Source organism: Gadus chalcogrammus, chromosome 3, assembly GCF_026213295.1.
Source record: "Gadus chalcogrammus isolate NIFS_2021 chromosome 3, NIFS_Gcha_1.0, whole genome shotgun sequence".
Taxonomy (NCBI): domain Eukaryota; kingdom Metazoa; phylum Chordata; class Actinopteri; order Gadiformes; family Gadidae; genus Gadus; species Gadus chalcogrammus.
Window position 1 is genome coordinate 15,307,668 of NC_079414.1, and position 15,009 is coordinate 15,322,676.

The 15,009-nt window shown below is 41.6% G+C and overlaps 1 protein-coding gene across 2 annotated transcripts in view; it reads left to right on the top strand.

The window, feature by feature from the left end:
- The window catches only part of LOC130379415 (protein FAM13A-like), a 41,236-nt gene that overhangs the window by 16,669 nt on the left and 9,558 nt on the right, over window positions 1–15,009 (top strand). The window contains exons 6-8 of one of the 2 annotated variants that reach the window (XM_056586223.1): window positions 1,182–1,271; window positions 6,738–6,928; window positions 13,437–13,478. In XM_056586223.1, the coding sequence (XP_056442198.1) occupies window positions 1,182–1,271; window positions 6,738–6,928; window positions 13,437–13,478 (323 nt within the window). The remainder of the gene's footprint in view (window positions 1–1,181; window positions 1,272–6,737; window positions 6,929–13,436; window positions 13,479–15,009) is intronic. The other variant, XM_056586224.1, reaches the window with a different exon arrangement.

Sequence of the window (15,009 nt, forward strand, 5' to 3'; positions counted from 1 at the left end):
TACTGACAGCATTGGGTCCGAGCAAGGGACACCATCTGGTGGGATGGTGTTCCCCGTGGATACCAGGGGGCGATTGGGAAGGGGACAGTGATCAAATGACTCAGCTGATGATGAGATCATGACGAAAGGCCTGAAAAGTTCTGAAGAAAGCAAAAGGAAAAAGGAAATGCTTAGTTCTCCAGTCATGCAATGTTATTGTGTGATTATTTTGCTGCTTGAAAATAGTGAAAATTATCGCTTCCTAAATTATCATTTTGTGTTTTAAAGAGGTTAATTCATAAATTATTCAGTTGTATGCTGTTTTATGTTTCAGGTCATTATCATTTATCATATCGTTATCAGTTGTCATTCGTACATTGAACATTTTGAAAAAGTCTGACAGGTCTATGAGAGTAAATTGCGTGATTGCATGTTTGTCTCCTGCTGCGCTGTACCGGCTGGGCATTGAGCTGCGCTGTCATCTTGCTCAGGGTCACCCGAGAGACTGCTGACCAATGGGAAAACCTTCATTCTCACGGACCTTTAGATCATCTTACACACGCGCACACACAGACGCGCGCATCACACACAGAGAGGTATCAACGTAACGGCGTGTGTACAGTACAGACACATGCATACGGCCTGAGTCCTGCATGCCACCTGCCTTGGTGTTCCCAAAGCATTGCATGGCCTGCTCTGTCTATGCAGGATCAACAGGTGTGTGTGTGTGTGTGTGTGTGTGTGTGTGTGTGTGTGTGTGTGTGTGTGTGTGTGTGTGTGAGAGGTGTTTATGTGTGAAAATGTGTTTACCCCTGCCAGAGTTTTAACCAACCTAATCTATTTTGGTCGCTGTTGTCAGGGCTACCAATACTCTTCGTCTTCTCGTTAGTGATGTTTCTGACACTTAGCCAAAAAGCTTTGAATGATTGATTGCAGTGACAGGTCATTCAGGAGCAGGTAGGGGCTAGGCTTCTTATATATAGAGCTGTATACATCAGTGGGGATCTAACCAGTGTAGTATCTAACCGTTTAAAATACCCCATCGATGACGCTAACCTGTCGCCCTAGTCGAGGAATCCTGAATCCCAATTTCATATATACCTTTCAGAGAGTTACAGCTTCCTCTGAGTACAGGACATGCACACCATATTTGAAAGTGTGGAAAGCTTTCTTTATCATCGCTTTCTCTCCCGTGTCTACAGGAAGTTCCCTTGATGAATGTGGACAGCGATCGTTCCCCTGCAGAAACAAGTCCCAGGACCCCAAAGACACCGGTTCATGTCAAGAAAAAGGTGTGTGTGCGTGTGTGCTTGTTTTGATTGGAGTGAACATCTGTGTGAATGTGTCTTTTCAACACATTCACTCCAGAAAAATCTGCTGAAGAAAAAGTTTGACTAACACAAGCTACTCTTCTAGCAAAATCGGATAGTTAAAAAGAAATAAAAAGAAAAGAAAAAAAAGTAAATGTTATTTAATGTTGAGGTCAAAGTTTGGTGGACGACTGTGTGTATAGTTCTATCAAGTTAAATTGTACCTGTTATTGCCTGACAATGTCCAGAAATTAGTTGTCTACACTAATCCCTGGATGACTCATGATTTCTCCAGAAAGTTCCTTTTCATTCCTGAACTCTGTGACTGAGTAGGTCGTCACAAGTGTGACATGGACAATCAGTTTTCCCTAACGCAGTGGGTTCATGTAAGTGCTGACACGTGAGTGTGTGTCCGTACATATTCTGATAGAAGGGAGCCACTGTGTTATACGACATACGATACCCTGTTCTAAGAATTTTGCCAGGGCTTACTAGCACACTTGATAAATGTTGTCAGTCTTGCTGATGCTAACAAGCCGCGAGTTGAATTCTACTCAGAACAATATATCCACTGCGATGTCGCTTGGAAAGTCCTGGAATATAATCAACACATAATCATGCGTTGGCATATCTGCCCGTTTTTGGTATCTCTCTTGGATTTCTCCTTTTGTCTTTCTCTTTCTCTTCTCTCCTCTTACTCTTTCTCTATTCTCCTTCTGTCTTTCTCTCCCTCAGTCATTCTCTCCCTCTTTCTTTCTCTCCCTCTTTCTTTCTCTCCCTCTGTCCTTCTCTCTCTCCCTCTGTCCTTCTCTCTCTCTCTCTCTCTCTCTCTCTCTCTCTCTCTCTCTCTCTCTCTCTCTCTCTCTCTCTCTCAGTCTCTCTCTCTCTCTCTCTCTCTCTCTCTCTCTCTCTCTGTTTCTCTCCCTCTCTCTCCCTCTCCCTCTCAGCCTCTCTCTCTTTTGGGCGGCAGAGTGTTGAGATGTCCCTGAGCAAGACGCATCCCCCTAACGGCTCTGGGCAGAGAGGTGTGGCGTCCCCTGTCTGTATAAGCTATAGAAAGGAATCTGATGGTAACCCACCATTACTCCCGAGGAGACTCGACTTCCTTTCCTTTCCTTCCCTTTCATTCTCTATCTTTTTCTTGCTCTGTTTTTCTCTCTCTCTCTCTCTCTCTCTCTCTCTCTCTCTCTCTCTCTCTCTCTCTCTCTCTCTCTCTCTCTCTCTCTCTCTCTCTCTCTCTCTCTCTCTCTCATTTAATGACACAATTCAGAAAGCGCAGGAAATTCAAACATCATTTGTCTAGCTTTTATTTACAATAGGACATTCAGTCCATTCGGGAACCTTGGCCTAGATCTGGGCACTGTGTGGTTGCTTTTAATGTTCACTTAGACTAGCATCTCACCATAAAGCACTACCTCAGCCACCGTCCATGTTCCCAGATTTCCTATCTTTTTAACACAGATTATGTGGCGGTCATTAAGCTGTCTCAGTACCTGATTTGATTAAGTAAATCTCCTGGAGCAGCAGGAAGCAGGGACGGTTTTGTAAAGAGAGAAAGATGTCTCCCGAAGAAAACAGGCTGCGATCCACATTTTAAACCCGCAGCCCAACAGGGTGGAAGCAGCCTATTGGCTGATAAATAGGAGCGCTGTTGTCATTGCCAGTGTCTAAAAATAGTTACAATAAATTCTGGTAAGTTTATGGATAGAAATGTGTTACTCTTCTGTGGCGGGCTTCAATTCACAATCAAAAAAAGATGGCTTATCATATTTGGTTTGTTTAAATGTATGGTCCTTTATAGTTATTAGTATCCATAAAAAGAATACAGATAACAACACCAGCATTGAAATGTAGCGTGAGCTGAGATAAATCAGACCAGTCAGATATCAATAGCATTAGCTTGGTGCTGTGAAAAACAGCCCCATAAAGGATGTTTTGATTTAGCCATTCCTCTCCTTCCAGCCGCTTGATAAAACAACGAGGAAGGAACCTTGAGGTTCCTTCCACGTGTCATTGTTACTCAGACCTCCCAGGAAAATGCCTGACCTTTATTTCAGCTACTTAATCTCTTAAAATATATCACCTGTGTCAATATTAACCTTTATGGTTGCCATGCCCACTGAGATTCTAGACAGGGAAATTCAACATGCAACCTTATAAGAGGAACACCATATCCACTCACCAACACACAAGCGCTCTCCGGGAAATGCAGTGTGGACTACCCGGAACCAACCAGACCCAAGCGTTTGACCAGTTGTCGGGCTGTGAAGCCCACATGTTATGATCGTGTTGCGTGAGCGTTTAACTGTGTTATGATTGTTCCCTGCCGATGTTAACTATCGGCTATCAGATTAGGGCTTCATGGTTGATATATTAGGAAGGCGACATAGTTAGAAGTCCAGTGTGTAGAATTCAGTAGCAACTAGCAGTGACTAGCAACTGAATACCCCCACCCACGCCAACCCCCACCCTTCCTCACCCCTCCCATTCCAACAAATACAGTGGCCTGTGCTTGCCTGTATTGTATAAAGTGCCAGTAGGTATTTCCGTTTGGCAAAGGAGAATCACGCCAAGGTCGTGTTTCAGTGGCTCTTGCCTGCAAATGAAGCAGACACCAACATCAACCACTGGCCAGACGAAGCTCAATGTACATTTGTCAGGTGATGATGACAACATGATTTAATACTGTCCGAGAAGCTTAACCTTCTCTGGTGGTCCAGCTTAACCTTCTCCTCATATAGCCAGTGAAGATGGGTCTATACTTATTTCACTCAAATATCCTAGTTTCACTGTTTATCTAAGTCTAAAATAATGCAACGAATAGAAGTCGCGGATGAGGATATTATAAACATTTACATCACACGCAACTTACATTAAGTACATTTGAAGATAATTGGTGTGCCTTCTTTAATGCATCCATGTTTTGGTTTTTCCGGTTGTTTAACTGTTCAATAACGAAAATTAGGCTATCTCTCTTGGTTAATGTTCAATCAAAAAAATAACTGTTATGTTTGTAACTGATGTTATCATGTTATCAAAGACGTCCCTTCTTCACGTATCGCACTGCAAGTAAACACTTGCTTGTAGCGCCGAATGCTATCGATATGAATGATCAATAAAATCATAAAACAGAGAGCGATAATAACATTTCTATGACTGTAGTTTAGCACTATAAAGGACCTTGTGTTGAAAAATGTAAATAGGCTATGAAGAAAATCCACCATGTCCTTCAACAAGTACAATGAACATGGTGACTATGACAAAGATACCCGATTTTGATCGGTTAAGTAAGGGATAATGCCCGACGAGGTGTCCATTATCAAGAATTAATGGACGACGCGCATTGGAGGACAGTTGCCTCCGCAAAGTCCATTAATTCCTGATAATGGACACCTCGAAGGGCATTATCCCGCTTATACCATGGTCACTTGCCAAAGAAAATAAATTAAGACCATTCATTTATATTTTTACAATTTACCAGCTCTCGTTTTGAAGGCTGAACAGCCAATTTGACTGGAACTACTTAGCAGGTGTCCGTATATCAGGGGTTAATGCACACCCTGCAGCCAATCAGAATCGAGTATTCCCCCAGACCATGGTATAAAATGAGTTATTCGCATGTTAGAGACAGGTTACACAAATTTAGCGCGGTCAAAATGAATATGTATTTTTCGCATATTTATGCCTACCTACACAAGTCAGGCCACCTTAGTGGTTTTACAGGGACGGGTTGAGGGAGGGTATACAGTTGGTTGCAATATTTAACCTTTAGAATTTTGCATTCCGAATGTATGAAGTGTCCACCACCAAGCCCTAATCTGATATCCAAGACAGTTGACACCCGCAAAGGAACCATCACAACACAGTCTACAGCTCACTCAACCCGGCTACGACCTGTGGGCTTCCCAACATCGGGTCAAAACACTTGGGTCTGGTTGATTACGGACCGAATGATTTATAATTGGGTTATTAATGGTTATAGTATTTCTTAGGAGTGCCTCTCTGATAAGGATGCATGTTGCATTTCCCTGTCTAGTATCTCTGTTAGTGGATGAGGGGGTCATACCCCCGCCCCCCCCAACAAACGCACACACACACACACACACACACACACACACACACACACACACACACACACACACACACACACACACACACACACACACACACACACACATACACATACACACACATACTCACTATGTAAAGTGTTTGGGGTACCTATTAAGGCGCTATATAAATGCAAACAATTAATAAGTGACTAATGAGCTGACAGGCGTTTTGCTAGGAAGTCTTAGCAACATAAAGGTACACAAATGGGTTGTAGTCATGGGAATAACTCTCTCCCCTTTTTAAAACTCTCTAGAGCCGTTTGTACTGGCTAGGCTACTGTATAAATATGATGGGGCAACATAGCGGCCTCCATGGAAGGGAAGCCACATCCTATTTACTTTGATTGTTATTTGATCAACTAACGTGATGTGCAGGTTCAATAATATCATGTGGCTATGTTATGAACAGCTGGAGTAGTGGCTAGGAGTGGCTTCCACAATTTGGGGAACGCTGAGTTAAATTACTGAATTACTACTACTACTACTAATTGAGGACATTCAGGGCAAGCTGCAACATCACATTATGTTCTTCCTGTGCTTGTTGTGGCCACCCCATTGCATGCAATTCTCTTGATGACAAATTTAGTCAAATCAATTGCCCATCTCCACAGGGGGAATCAATAATAAGGCTAGAGAAGCTTTTAGAGCGAATGTGCTGCTTAAAACTGGTTCATTAAGTGAATTATCAGATCGACTTTAACCCGGGATCCATTTGCTTTATCCCAGTAATGGGGATTTAAAAATGTTAACTTTACCCATCTCTTTGTTCATTAAAATGAGGCTAAAGCCTTGTTTATTTTCCCATTATCTGTATTTTTTGTGCCCTTATCAATAGTACCATTAGGGCCAGTGACATAGCTGGCCATTTAGGGTTAGACACCGCTCTCAATACATTGTGCCATCACTCTTCGCACTCCCTCGCATCCATCTCAAAATGCAGGAGGATGCTTTGCATAGCGTAGCTAATATCAGGCTGAGGTTCTACTCCTACACCAAAGTGGGTGGGGTTCTGCATTTAAAACCTCTTCGGGTCCTCAAGGTAAGACAGAAATAACCTTAATTTAGTGTGACGCGACTACATTACATTTTTTGTTACCTTATCTAATAGAATAGAGCCACTTGTCATTAGCGTTTGCCCTAGGATGCATGCCTACAGGCACACTGCATTATTGGGTCACAAACCCTGTACCTTTTAGATGGAATTCAGACAACCTGGGCAACTACTCTACTATTCCCTAGAAAAATCTCCAATCTGTGCGAATCAAACGGCCAAAATGGTACAGAGCACCCAATGAGTCCCTCAAAGGTTGGAAACAGATTTCTCTCTCCCCGACAGGTGAAGAAGGGAACAGGTGACGAGGTCTCAGTGATCACACCACAACCCAGCTTCTCTGCCGAGCTGCCCCACATGAGGCGGCTGGTCCCACAGCCCAGGGGCCACAACCTGGAGCCCATGGAGATGACCCCCCATCCAGCCTCACCTCCCTCAAACACCAGCCCCTCCTCCAGCGTGGATCTCCCCGACTGGTGAGTGAGCCTGCTTAACGTCCAGCCAAGAACTACAATTCTTTGTTAATATGCGTGTTCTTTGAAATACACTCAAACTTTTAGATGGCAGGTGTAGCAGGCTGGTAAAGGGAGTACGGTGACATCCCCGTTGCTGTTAAGATAAGATAAGATGAGATCAACTTTATTGTCCAACCAGGAGAAATGTTATCTTGGGCTGTAAAATGCATTCGCTGTGAACAACAATTACATACAAGCAGGACAACAATCACACATACATACAGGGAAACAATCACATAGGCCTGCTTTGCTTTGTTGTGGCTTTTGCGTCAGGATTTATTATTTTATAAGGTTCATAGTCTCCTGACCTCTCTGAAAACAACTTTTACGACCGCAATAAAGGAAGGACATTCCTTATAATGAAAGAGAAAATATGATTGTTGCAGCACTGGTACTATAACACAAAATGGGAACCATTTATTGTAAATCAGATTTTGTTGAGAAAAATTTTAGAAGGCAGAAGGTAAAAGTAATCTGAAGGAATGATCTGACCTTTATTGGCCGCTCAGGTTGTATGTGGGCAGCAGGGGTGAGTAGGTTATCACCACTGCTTATCTTACTGACACCAGGGTCGCTGTGTGTGTGATGGAGGCTGTGAGGTATGCTTGGGTTCTGGCCGGGCCCCTGGGTTCTGGGGGCCAAGTAGACTCGTAATGTTTCGTCCGGAATCCAAACACGCTTATTTAAGCACCTGAAACCAGAACCAGTTGGTGTCGGGTGTCTCCGGTCCTGGAATAGTAGGACTGCCGCTGGGTCTGTTGTTGGATCCTCCTCTGGGTCCAAGCTGACTTTGCCTGGCCGGGTCAGGGCTTGGGATGAGCACATAACCAGGCTTGCACACCTGGCCCATTTTGGCTTAAATGTCTACTGGTATCTCTGTAAAATCAGGGCAATAATTATTTTGTTTTTTTTTCTTCAAAAATATTATAATAGTATTATTTTATATATACTGTATAAAATGATATTATAACTCAAAAATCCCAAAATTAATAATTAAATAAGTGAAGAATATATTATTGATATCATACATTTAATGCAATATAATTATTCTTCCATGTTTCATTATTTATTAATTATCAATCAGAGCTTATTTCTTGAGGTGAAACAAAGTTGTGCTGATTTACATGTTATCGGAGTATGTACCCTGTTGAATTTAATTGATTCATTGTATGAATAATAATTATTAAAATATATCATCACACTTAGGCATAGTCACAAACTTTATCATTCATTTTCATCAATCTACAGACCTGCAAGCTTAAATGCATGCCAACATGTTTTAGTACTTTTTCGTTGCTTACTCAAGGGCTTTATGACTCCTAAATCAAAAATGATTGTGTCAGCTCTCGGTAGCAAACAGAAACCTGATTCACTCAGCCTCAATATTATCTTTAACGACTTTATTTTATGTGCACTTCAGGGACTGAAAAAAAAATTACATGAATAGAACACGAGATTCCTCAAGTGCATGATAAGAGCAAATAGGTGTATTCTCGCTTTCGTGTTTGCTACTTACCTTTCCTCTTCCAGCGTAAAGGACTGTAATCTCTTATCTGGGATTTTCCTGTGCTGTGAGAATCCCTGCGTCAGGTGATAGGGGACCCCCGCCATAAAGATTAACTGGTAATCTGAATGGGACATAACATAATGACAAATATCCGTCCAAAAAACATGGCACGCTGCCTTTTCATTTTGCGGTAGAACTAAGCATATCCATAGGCTACGATAAAACAACCTCTAATCGCCCCACTTAATAAGCTAACAACGTGAAAAGGTTGATTATCGCATCACAGTGAGTGTCATAATGTTTGAAGAAGCAGTATTGGTATTGGAATATGAATGGACTACAACCATGACTTGGTCCGTGAAACCTTTAGATTTTCCCATCAGTGTCTTTAATGTTCTGAGTAGTAGTGATATCGGGATATTACTGGATCGTGGGGTGTTGGTGCTGAGCACGTGCGGGTCTCCCTGGCCTATCTTTCAGCTCACTCCTACTTTCCATGGCTAGGTGTTAGGCCGGCCTCTGTCAGCACGTGGCCGCGCCTCGTGGCTCAGCAGAACAACCAGATACTACAGCCAGTGTGTACATTGTGCACACACAGGTTTAATTCTCGTGGATTTTTTAACAGATCATTATTTTATTTCGAAAATACTTCAGTTCAATAGGATTAACGTTTTACTAGGGTAATATATATAAAATCTCATAAGATACAATGAGAATGACACGATCAGAGTTTAAAGAATAAAACCCAGCAATTTTTCTGCACCTCTGAATCCATTTTGATTGTGTCCAATAGCACAAGCGCTATGAAACCTCTTCCGTCAAATGGCATCTAAAAAGGCTTAAAACTGCAATTTCCATCAAAGATCTCCATATTCAATTAAAGGAGGGATTTGCAAGTAGGGTTAGTTACGTTTACATATTCATTTCATGGTGTGTCTTTAAATTTTGCAACACACAGCAGTCCCAGCTCACTGAAGTCTGTCTCACCATTACCACTACCCGACACAATGTCATTCAAGCATTGAAACGGTATTTTTTCTTTTTTCTTTTTTTAAAGAATGTCTTTGTGTGCAGTTTCCACATGTTGCTGCCGCTCTTGTGAACTCAGCTCTGGGTTTCCTAGAAACCTGCAAGGCACAGGTAGAGGTGAGGAAGGTGACAGTGTGCTGTGAGCAGCACAGGGCTTCCACACCGCTGGTGAAGACTCAATGTTAGAAATCCCCATCTTTTGCGATGGGGTCCAACACATACTGTATTATATTTTAGTATATGCTACACGTGAACCTCCTAAGATAGCGCAATTCGATTGGTTCGCTTTCTCGGGATATTGGGCATGAGATATTGTTTTCATCGAAAAATGTTATCTCGTCACGCTAATAAAAAAAAATTAACTGCTAACAAAAAATAAAAAATCCCAGCAAAAAGTGTTATCTTGTTGGTTTTTTGAGTGTTAACGTGTAGTAGGCCTATATACAAAACATTATTCACCTCAGGCTCCGTCAATAGTGGGGAATAGCCCCCTCAACCTTCGGTCTATTCACTTTGCCTTCGGTGAATAATTGTTAAATATCGTATATTATTCAGGACTGTAGAATGTAGAATGCACATTTGAGGCCAGGATTTTTCTAATAATAATGTATGTATTTATTTTTAATTTATATATTCATAAACAGTATATCCTTCATTTTCACTCATGACTACCGGTTCTCCATTCTGTGTACTCTGAATTAGAGGCACGTGTTAAAAGTGAATTCTAAGGAAAGGGACTGTTGAATAATGGCTAGCTTGTGTCAGGCCCCCATACCCCCTTCTCCCAGCCCCTCCCGTTTGGCGTAAGCCCCGAAGCGTGATCGCAGTGTCCTTATCAACACACTTTCCTCTGATGGAATGTACACTGTATAGTACACAGCCGTTAGGAAGGCTTAGAACTGAACGGCCCTCCCATTACGGACTCTGCAAAACCTGTGTTCTGAAAGTATTTTAAGAATGTCCTGCGGCCTCAACGTCTCTTCAAAAACACAGCTGATGTCTCACTTTGTTTCTGTGCAACCGTTTATTTAAGCAATTTGTAGCTTGACTTAAGCCAGTCCAAAAACAACTACCGGTAGTTAATTTTTTTTTTTTTTTTTAACAAATGAAATAATGAATGAATTTTAAGAAGCGGATTAACAGCCAGATTGGCCAACTGGTGTGGTATTTTTCCGTGCTCTCTTAAAGGATCAAGACCTCCTTTCAAGTATTGCTCACAAATCTCCTTGGTACCGCCACACACAGTAAGGTAGTGGGTAAGCAGGATTTCCGCTTTTGCAATCAATGACGGCAAGGTGGCACACTTTATTTTAATCCCCCTTCCGGACTCTATAACCCCACGCTAAGAGCATTGCCGAGGGATCTACGGCCTTTGGTCCATTGATTTACACCTACAGTCATTCTTTGGTTATTATGTTAATGTTATTTTTCTCACACTGCTTGTTTTCTGTACCATCACATGTCATGTGAACAAACTTGAAAACTTGTTTGGCATATTTGAAGTTGAAACTCAAATCCTTTGTTTTGTTGCCTTGGCTTGTTGGGAGAATGTGTCCTTTTCACTCTCCCCCAGCCCCGCCCCAGGCCTCCCTATTACTGTACGAGGCACGTCATGTATCTCTGAAATTCTGAGTGGACGAGGCAAAAACAAGTTATTCTAGGGATCACAATTTCTGGATATTTATCTGAATGATGCACACCCATCCCTGAAATATGCCAGGGTGTGCATCATAATTCTTGGGTGGATAAATGATCACTGCTGAACTGAGCTTGGTCCGGTCTTACCAGGTTTCAGAACGTCTGGTTGCACAACAGGGGCTTGTACACCTTACACTTGTTCCTAAAAACATTAAACAAAAAATTGCAATTCTTTCTAGGAAATGGATGCTGACGATCAAGATGAAAAGGTCTGGTAGTAAGGCTTGGTAAAGTGTTCGCTGTTTGGCAAATCTGTGGTACAAATGTGCAGCCAGAAGTACAAATCATTTTTGTCATAGTAGCTGTCGAGGTGTCTGAAGTGAACCCCAAAATAAATCTTGACTTTTGCAACACGTCTGCCAGCTCTTGGACATAATTAGAGGTTACATGTTCAAACCTAGAATAACCAAGAATGACGTCGCCATGCCCGGCAAATAGGAGTCAAACAGGACACTAGAACAGCTTCCCGTGCCAAACTCTTGTCACGTCGGGAAGGCAAAGTTTTATACTGTTCGTTATTTCACAAGCGAAGCATTCTTGTTGGGTAAAGTATGTTCTTCCATGTTTAAGCAGGTTTAAGAAAAAAGGTAAAAGAAAATAAGATTATTTTCTTTTCAACCTATTTATGCATAGGGAAAGGGCCTTTCATTTTGGGAGGGAGAATATATTTAGCCTGCCCTCCAAGCCAAACCCTGACATCGGTATTTTAATGGTAAGTTTCAATGTGAAATATGTAGCAATGTAAATGCTGTATATTTATCTAAAAAGACAAATTACTCACTTACTCACTACTTACTTATATCTCAACTCTAAATAATTGGTGTTGTAGTGTCATTAATGTTTTTAAATGTTGATGCAATGACTGGGAAGATTGCTGGCAGCTTTGGCCTCTGAATCGCGACTAAAGAGTTACTCTTAAATTAGCCAAGAGTCATCTCGACTACCCTTAACTTCCCGCAAGTGCAGGGGCTGTTTTTAGCCCTAAATGATTACTTATTACTTATGACTTACATATTACACAAAACCCTGGAAACCCTCAAATTAGTACTGACACACTTACAAACTTTCTCTCAGCGAGTTAGATGCCACTTACGGAAATAGGATTTATCATGAATACAGCCTATGAAAGTTTTTGTTTTCTACAAAGCTGGATTTTGACACTTGGAGACCTGCTTGTTTAAAAAAATAGTATAATAATAATGTTGGTCAAACATTACATTTCAGGAATGCATTTAAAAAATATCTACTGAGGAACATAGAAATTAGATTGATTTGACACTAATTGCCCAAAGTAGACCTCCAATTTGACGTTTAATCCTATTCGTACTTCAGTACGATTTGTATTCCATTAACATGCCAGAATAGAAACAAGGACCAGGTGCACATATTTTTCATGAGATTACTTAAATACGTTTTCTTTCTTCTAATTATATTGATTGAGATATTTGCACAGGCTATAATATTTCCAAAGAGCACCACTTATGATAGTGGGAGATTTGTGCAGCCTGAGATTGGTTTCACCAATACCGTACCCAATGTACAAACTTTCCCAAACGTAACCAATCCATATGAACGCTTATACTTGTTGCATTCAGTCTCTCAGTGGGTAATATAAATAGCGGCTCAGACCCATATCAGATCCAGAACCAGTTGTTTTTTTTGGGGGGGGGGGGGGACGACGACATTATGTATCAACAGCTAGATCCACAGATCCATTTGTGTGCCTTTTCCTTTAACAGAGTACACGTCCTATAGCTTAGCATAAGCAAACAGCAGCTCTGGATTAGGAAATATTAGCTGTCCTGTCAGTTGTCAGGATATTATAATGTTAAGCAATTTTGGCTCCAGGTTCCCCTTACTGCTGCTTAACGTTTGTTTGTGGCTGGCTGGCGTCCAGACGCCGCTACAGCACCCGTGAATATTTAACTGCGGCTCATATTTGTCCGTGGTTCATAATAATTCAGAGTGACAGGCTCCACAAAGGCACTGGTCTGAAGCGCTAGGTGGTTTTTGTTTTGCAGACAAAAGGGGCTCAGCAATAATGGTCTTCACTGCAGCCGACAACATAGAGAAAGGGGTGTGTGTTTGTTTACCTGCAAGTACTGTACAGTCACATGTTTCATGTTAATTCTCCCCTCTTTCTCTTCCTCTTTCTCTCTCTATCTATCTTGCTCTCTCTTTCTCTCTCTCTCTCTCGCTCTCTCTTTTTTGTTTATTTTTTTCACTTTTCTTTAGCTTACCAGAAGAGGAGCGAGCGATTTCTCCATTCTATATGAGGTAGGCTTCCCGTATGTTCGCATCTGTGGGGGGAAAGAGGATTAAACCCTTGTTGTTTTGGACATTGTGGGGTGTCGGTGGTGGGGGGGGGAGCTGTCGGGAAGCATTAACATAGAAGACAATAGAGCTGGTGAGTGGGGAGGTAGGGAGGGAGGGAGGGCAGCAGCAGTGGATTGGCTCAACAAGTGGTTGTTTATTTTGATGAGGACGGTTTCACGTGCCCACGTGGGCTTGGAAACAGGGGCAAAGACGCCCTTTTCAAAAACTTGCATAACGAAAGGATCAATGATTAGCCTTCACTGTTAGCCAGAAGTTCAGAAAATATGTGTTATAACACATGGGCACATGGGCATTATACACATGCCCATGTGTTATAATTATCCACTAAAGGATGCACTGATTTTAAAGACAAAACCAAATTAATTTGAAATTTATCTTTTTAATATCAGATCTGATTTCCTAATTTCTTTGGAACTGGGGAAATGTCAAGCTGGAAAAACCTTCTGTTCAATATCTGTGTCTCCCTCTCCATTTCTCCTGTTATTTCTCTCTCTTCATTTGCACATTGTCTCTCACACGTGCCTACACCCACACCCACACACACACACACACACACACACACATTGAAGCCTATCAGCGCTCCATCTGACCTGGCCGTGCTCTACTTGCATTCTGTCACATATGAATATTCTCCACCACACACACACACACACACACACATGCACACACGTTACGCAACATATGGGCTAAGCCCACTCCATACAAGTTGTAAATCAACTCTTGGTTTTCCTTGATGTGTGTTACAGAAGGTCACTCATGCTTACTAGAGTGCAATGGAATAATACTGCATTGTTTGGAAGCTAATAGAATACAGTGGAATTATACTAGAAGTATTCACAACGCAAGGGTATATTGCATGGTCAGGGTTTTCAATCGTGTGCGCTTCCTGAGCCAAGCCTTTGAGTGTTGGTTCTTTTTAACGCTCTGTGTTTGCCTAGGAAACATTCTCAATGCTTGATTTGAAAAACACACACACACACAGACATGCACACAAACTTACACTCCCATAGCTATCAACCTTTTTTTCAATTGTCAAAGTTAAGTGTCATCTATGAGGCTGTGTTTCCGAGTGTATTTACATTTAAATCAAGCATAATTACAACAATCAGCAAAACAATCTGAAAACCTTCATCGAAAGTGATGTACACACACACACAAAGTATAATGTAAGACTTCAGGGGCAAAGACATGTGATAAAGATGTATTATATTCTTTCATGTAAAATAAATAAAAGAGACGTATAAAGTTGCTCCCCAAGTTGGGTTTATTGCCATTTATCTCCCTCAGTCCTAACAGCCGCTCTTTGCAAAGTTGCACAAGGCATGCCTTCCCTATGCAGAACTGAAATAGCACCATCGCGCTAGCTGCACACATTTAAATCACACCAAAAATGTCTGTCTTTAAAGGGTTCCTCACAGCAGTTCAGCCATCATTTTATAAAGTAAACAAAAATTGAGACCGCAGGTATGCA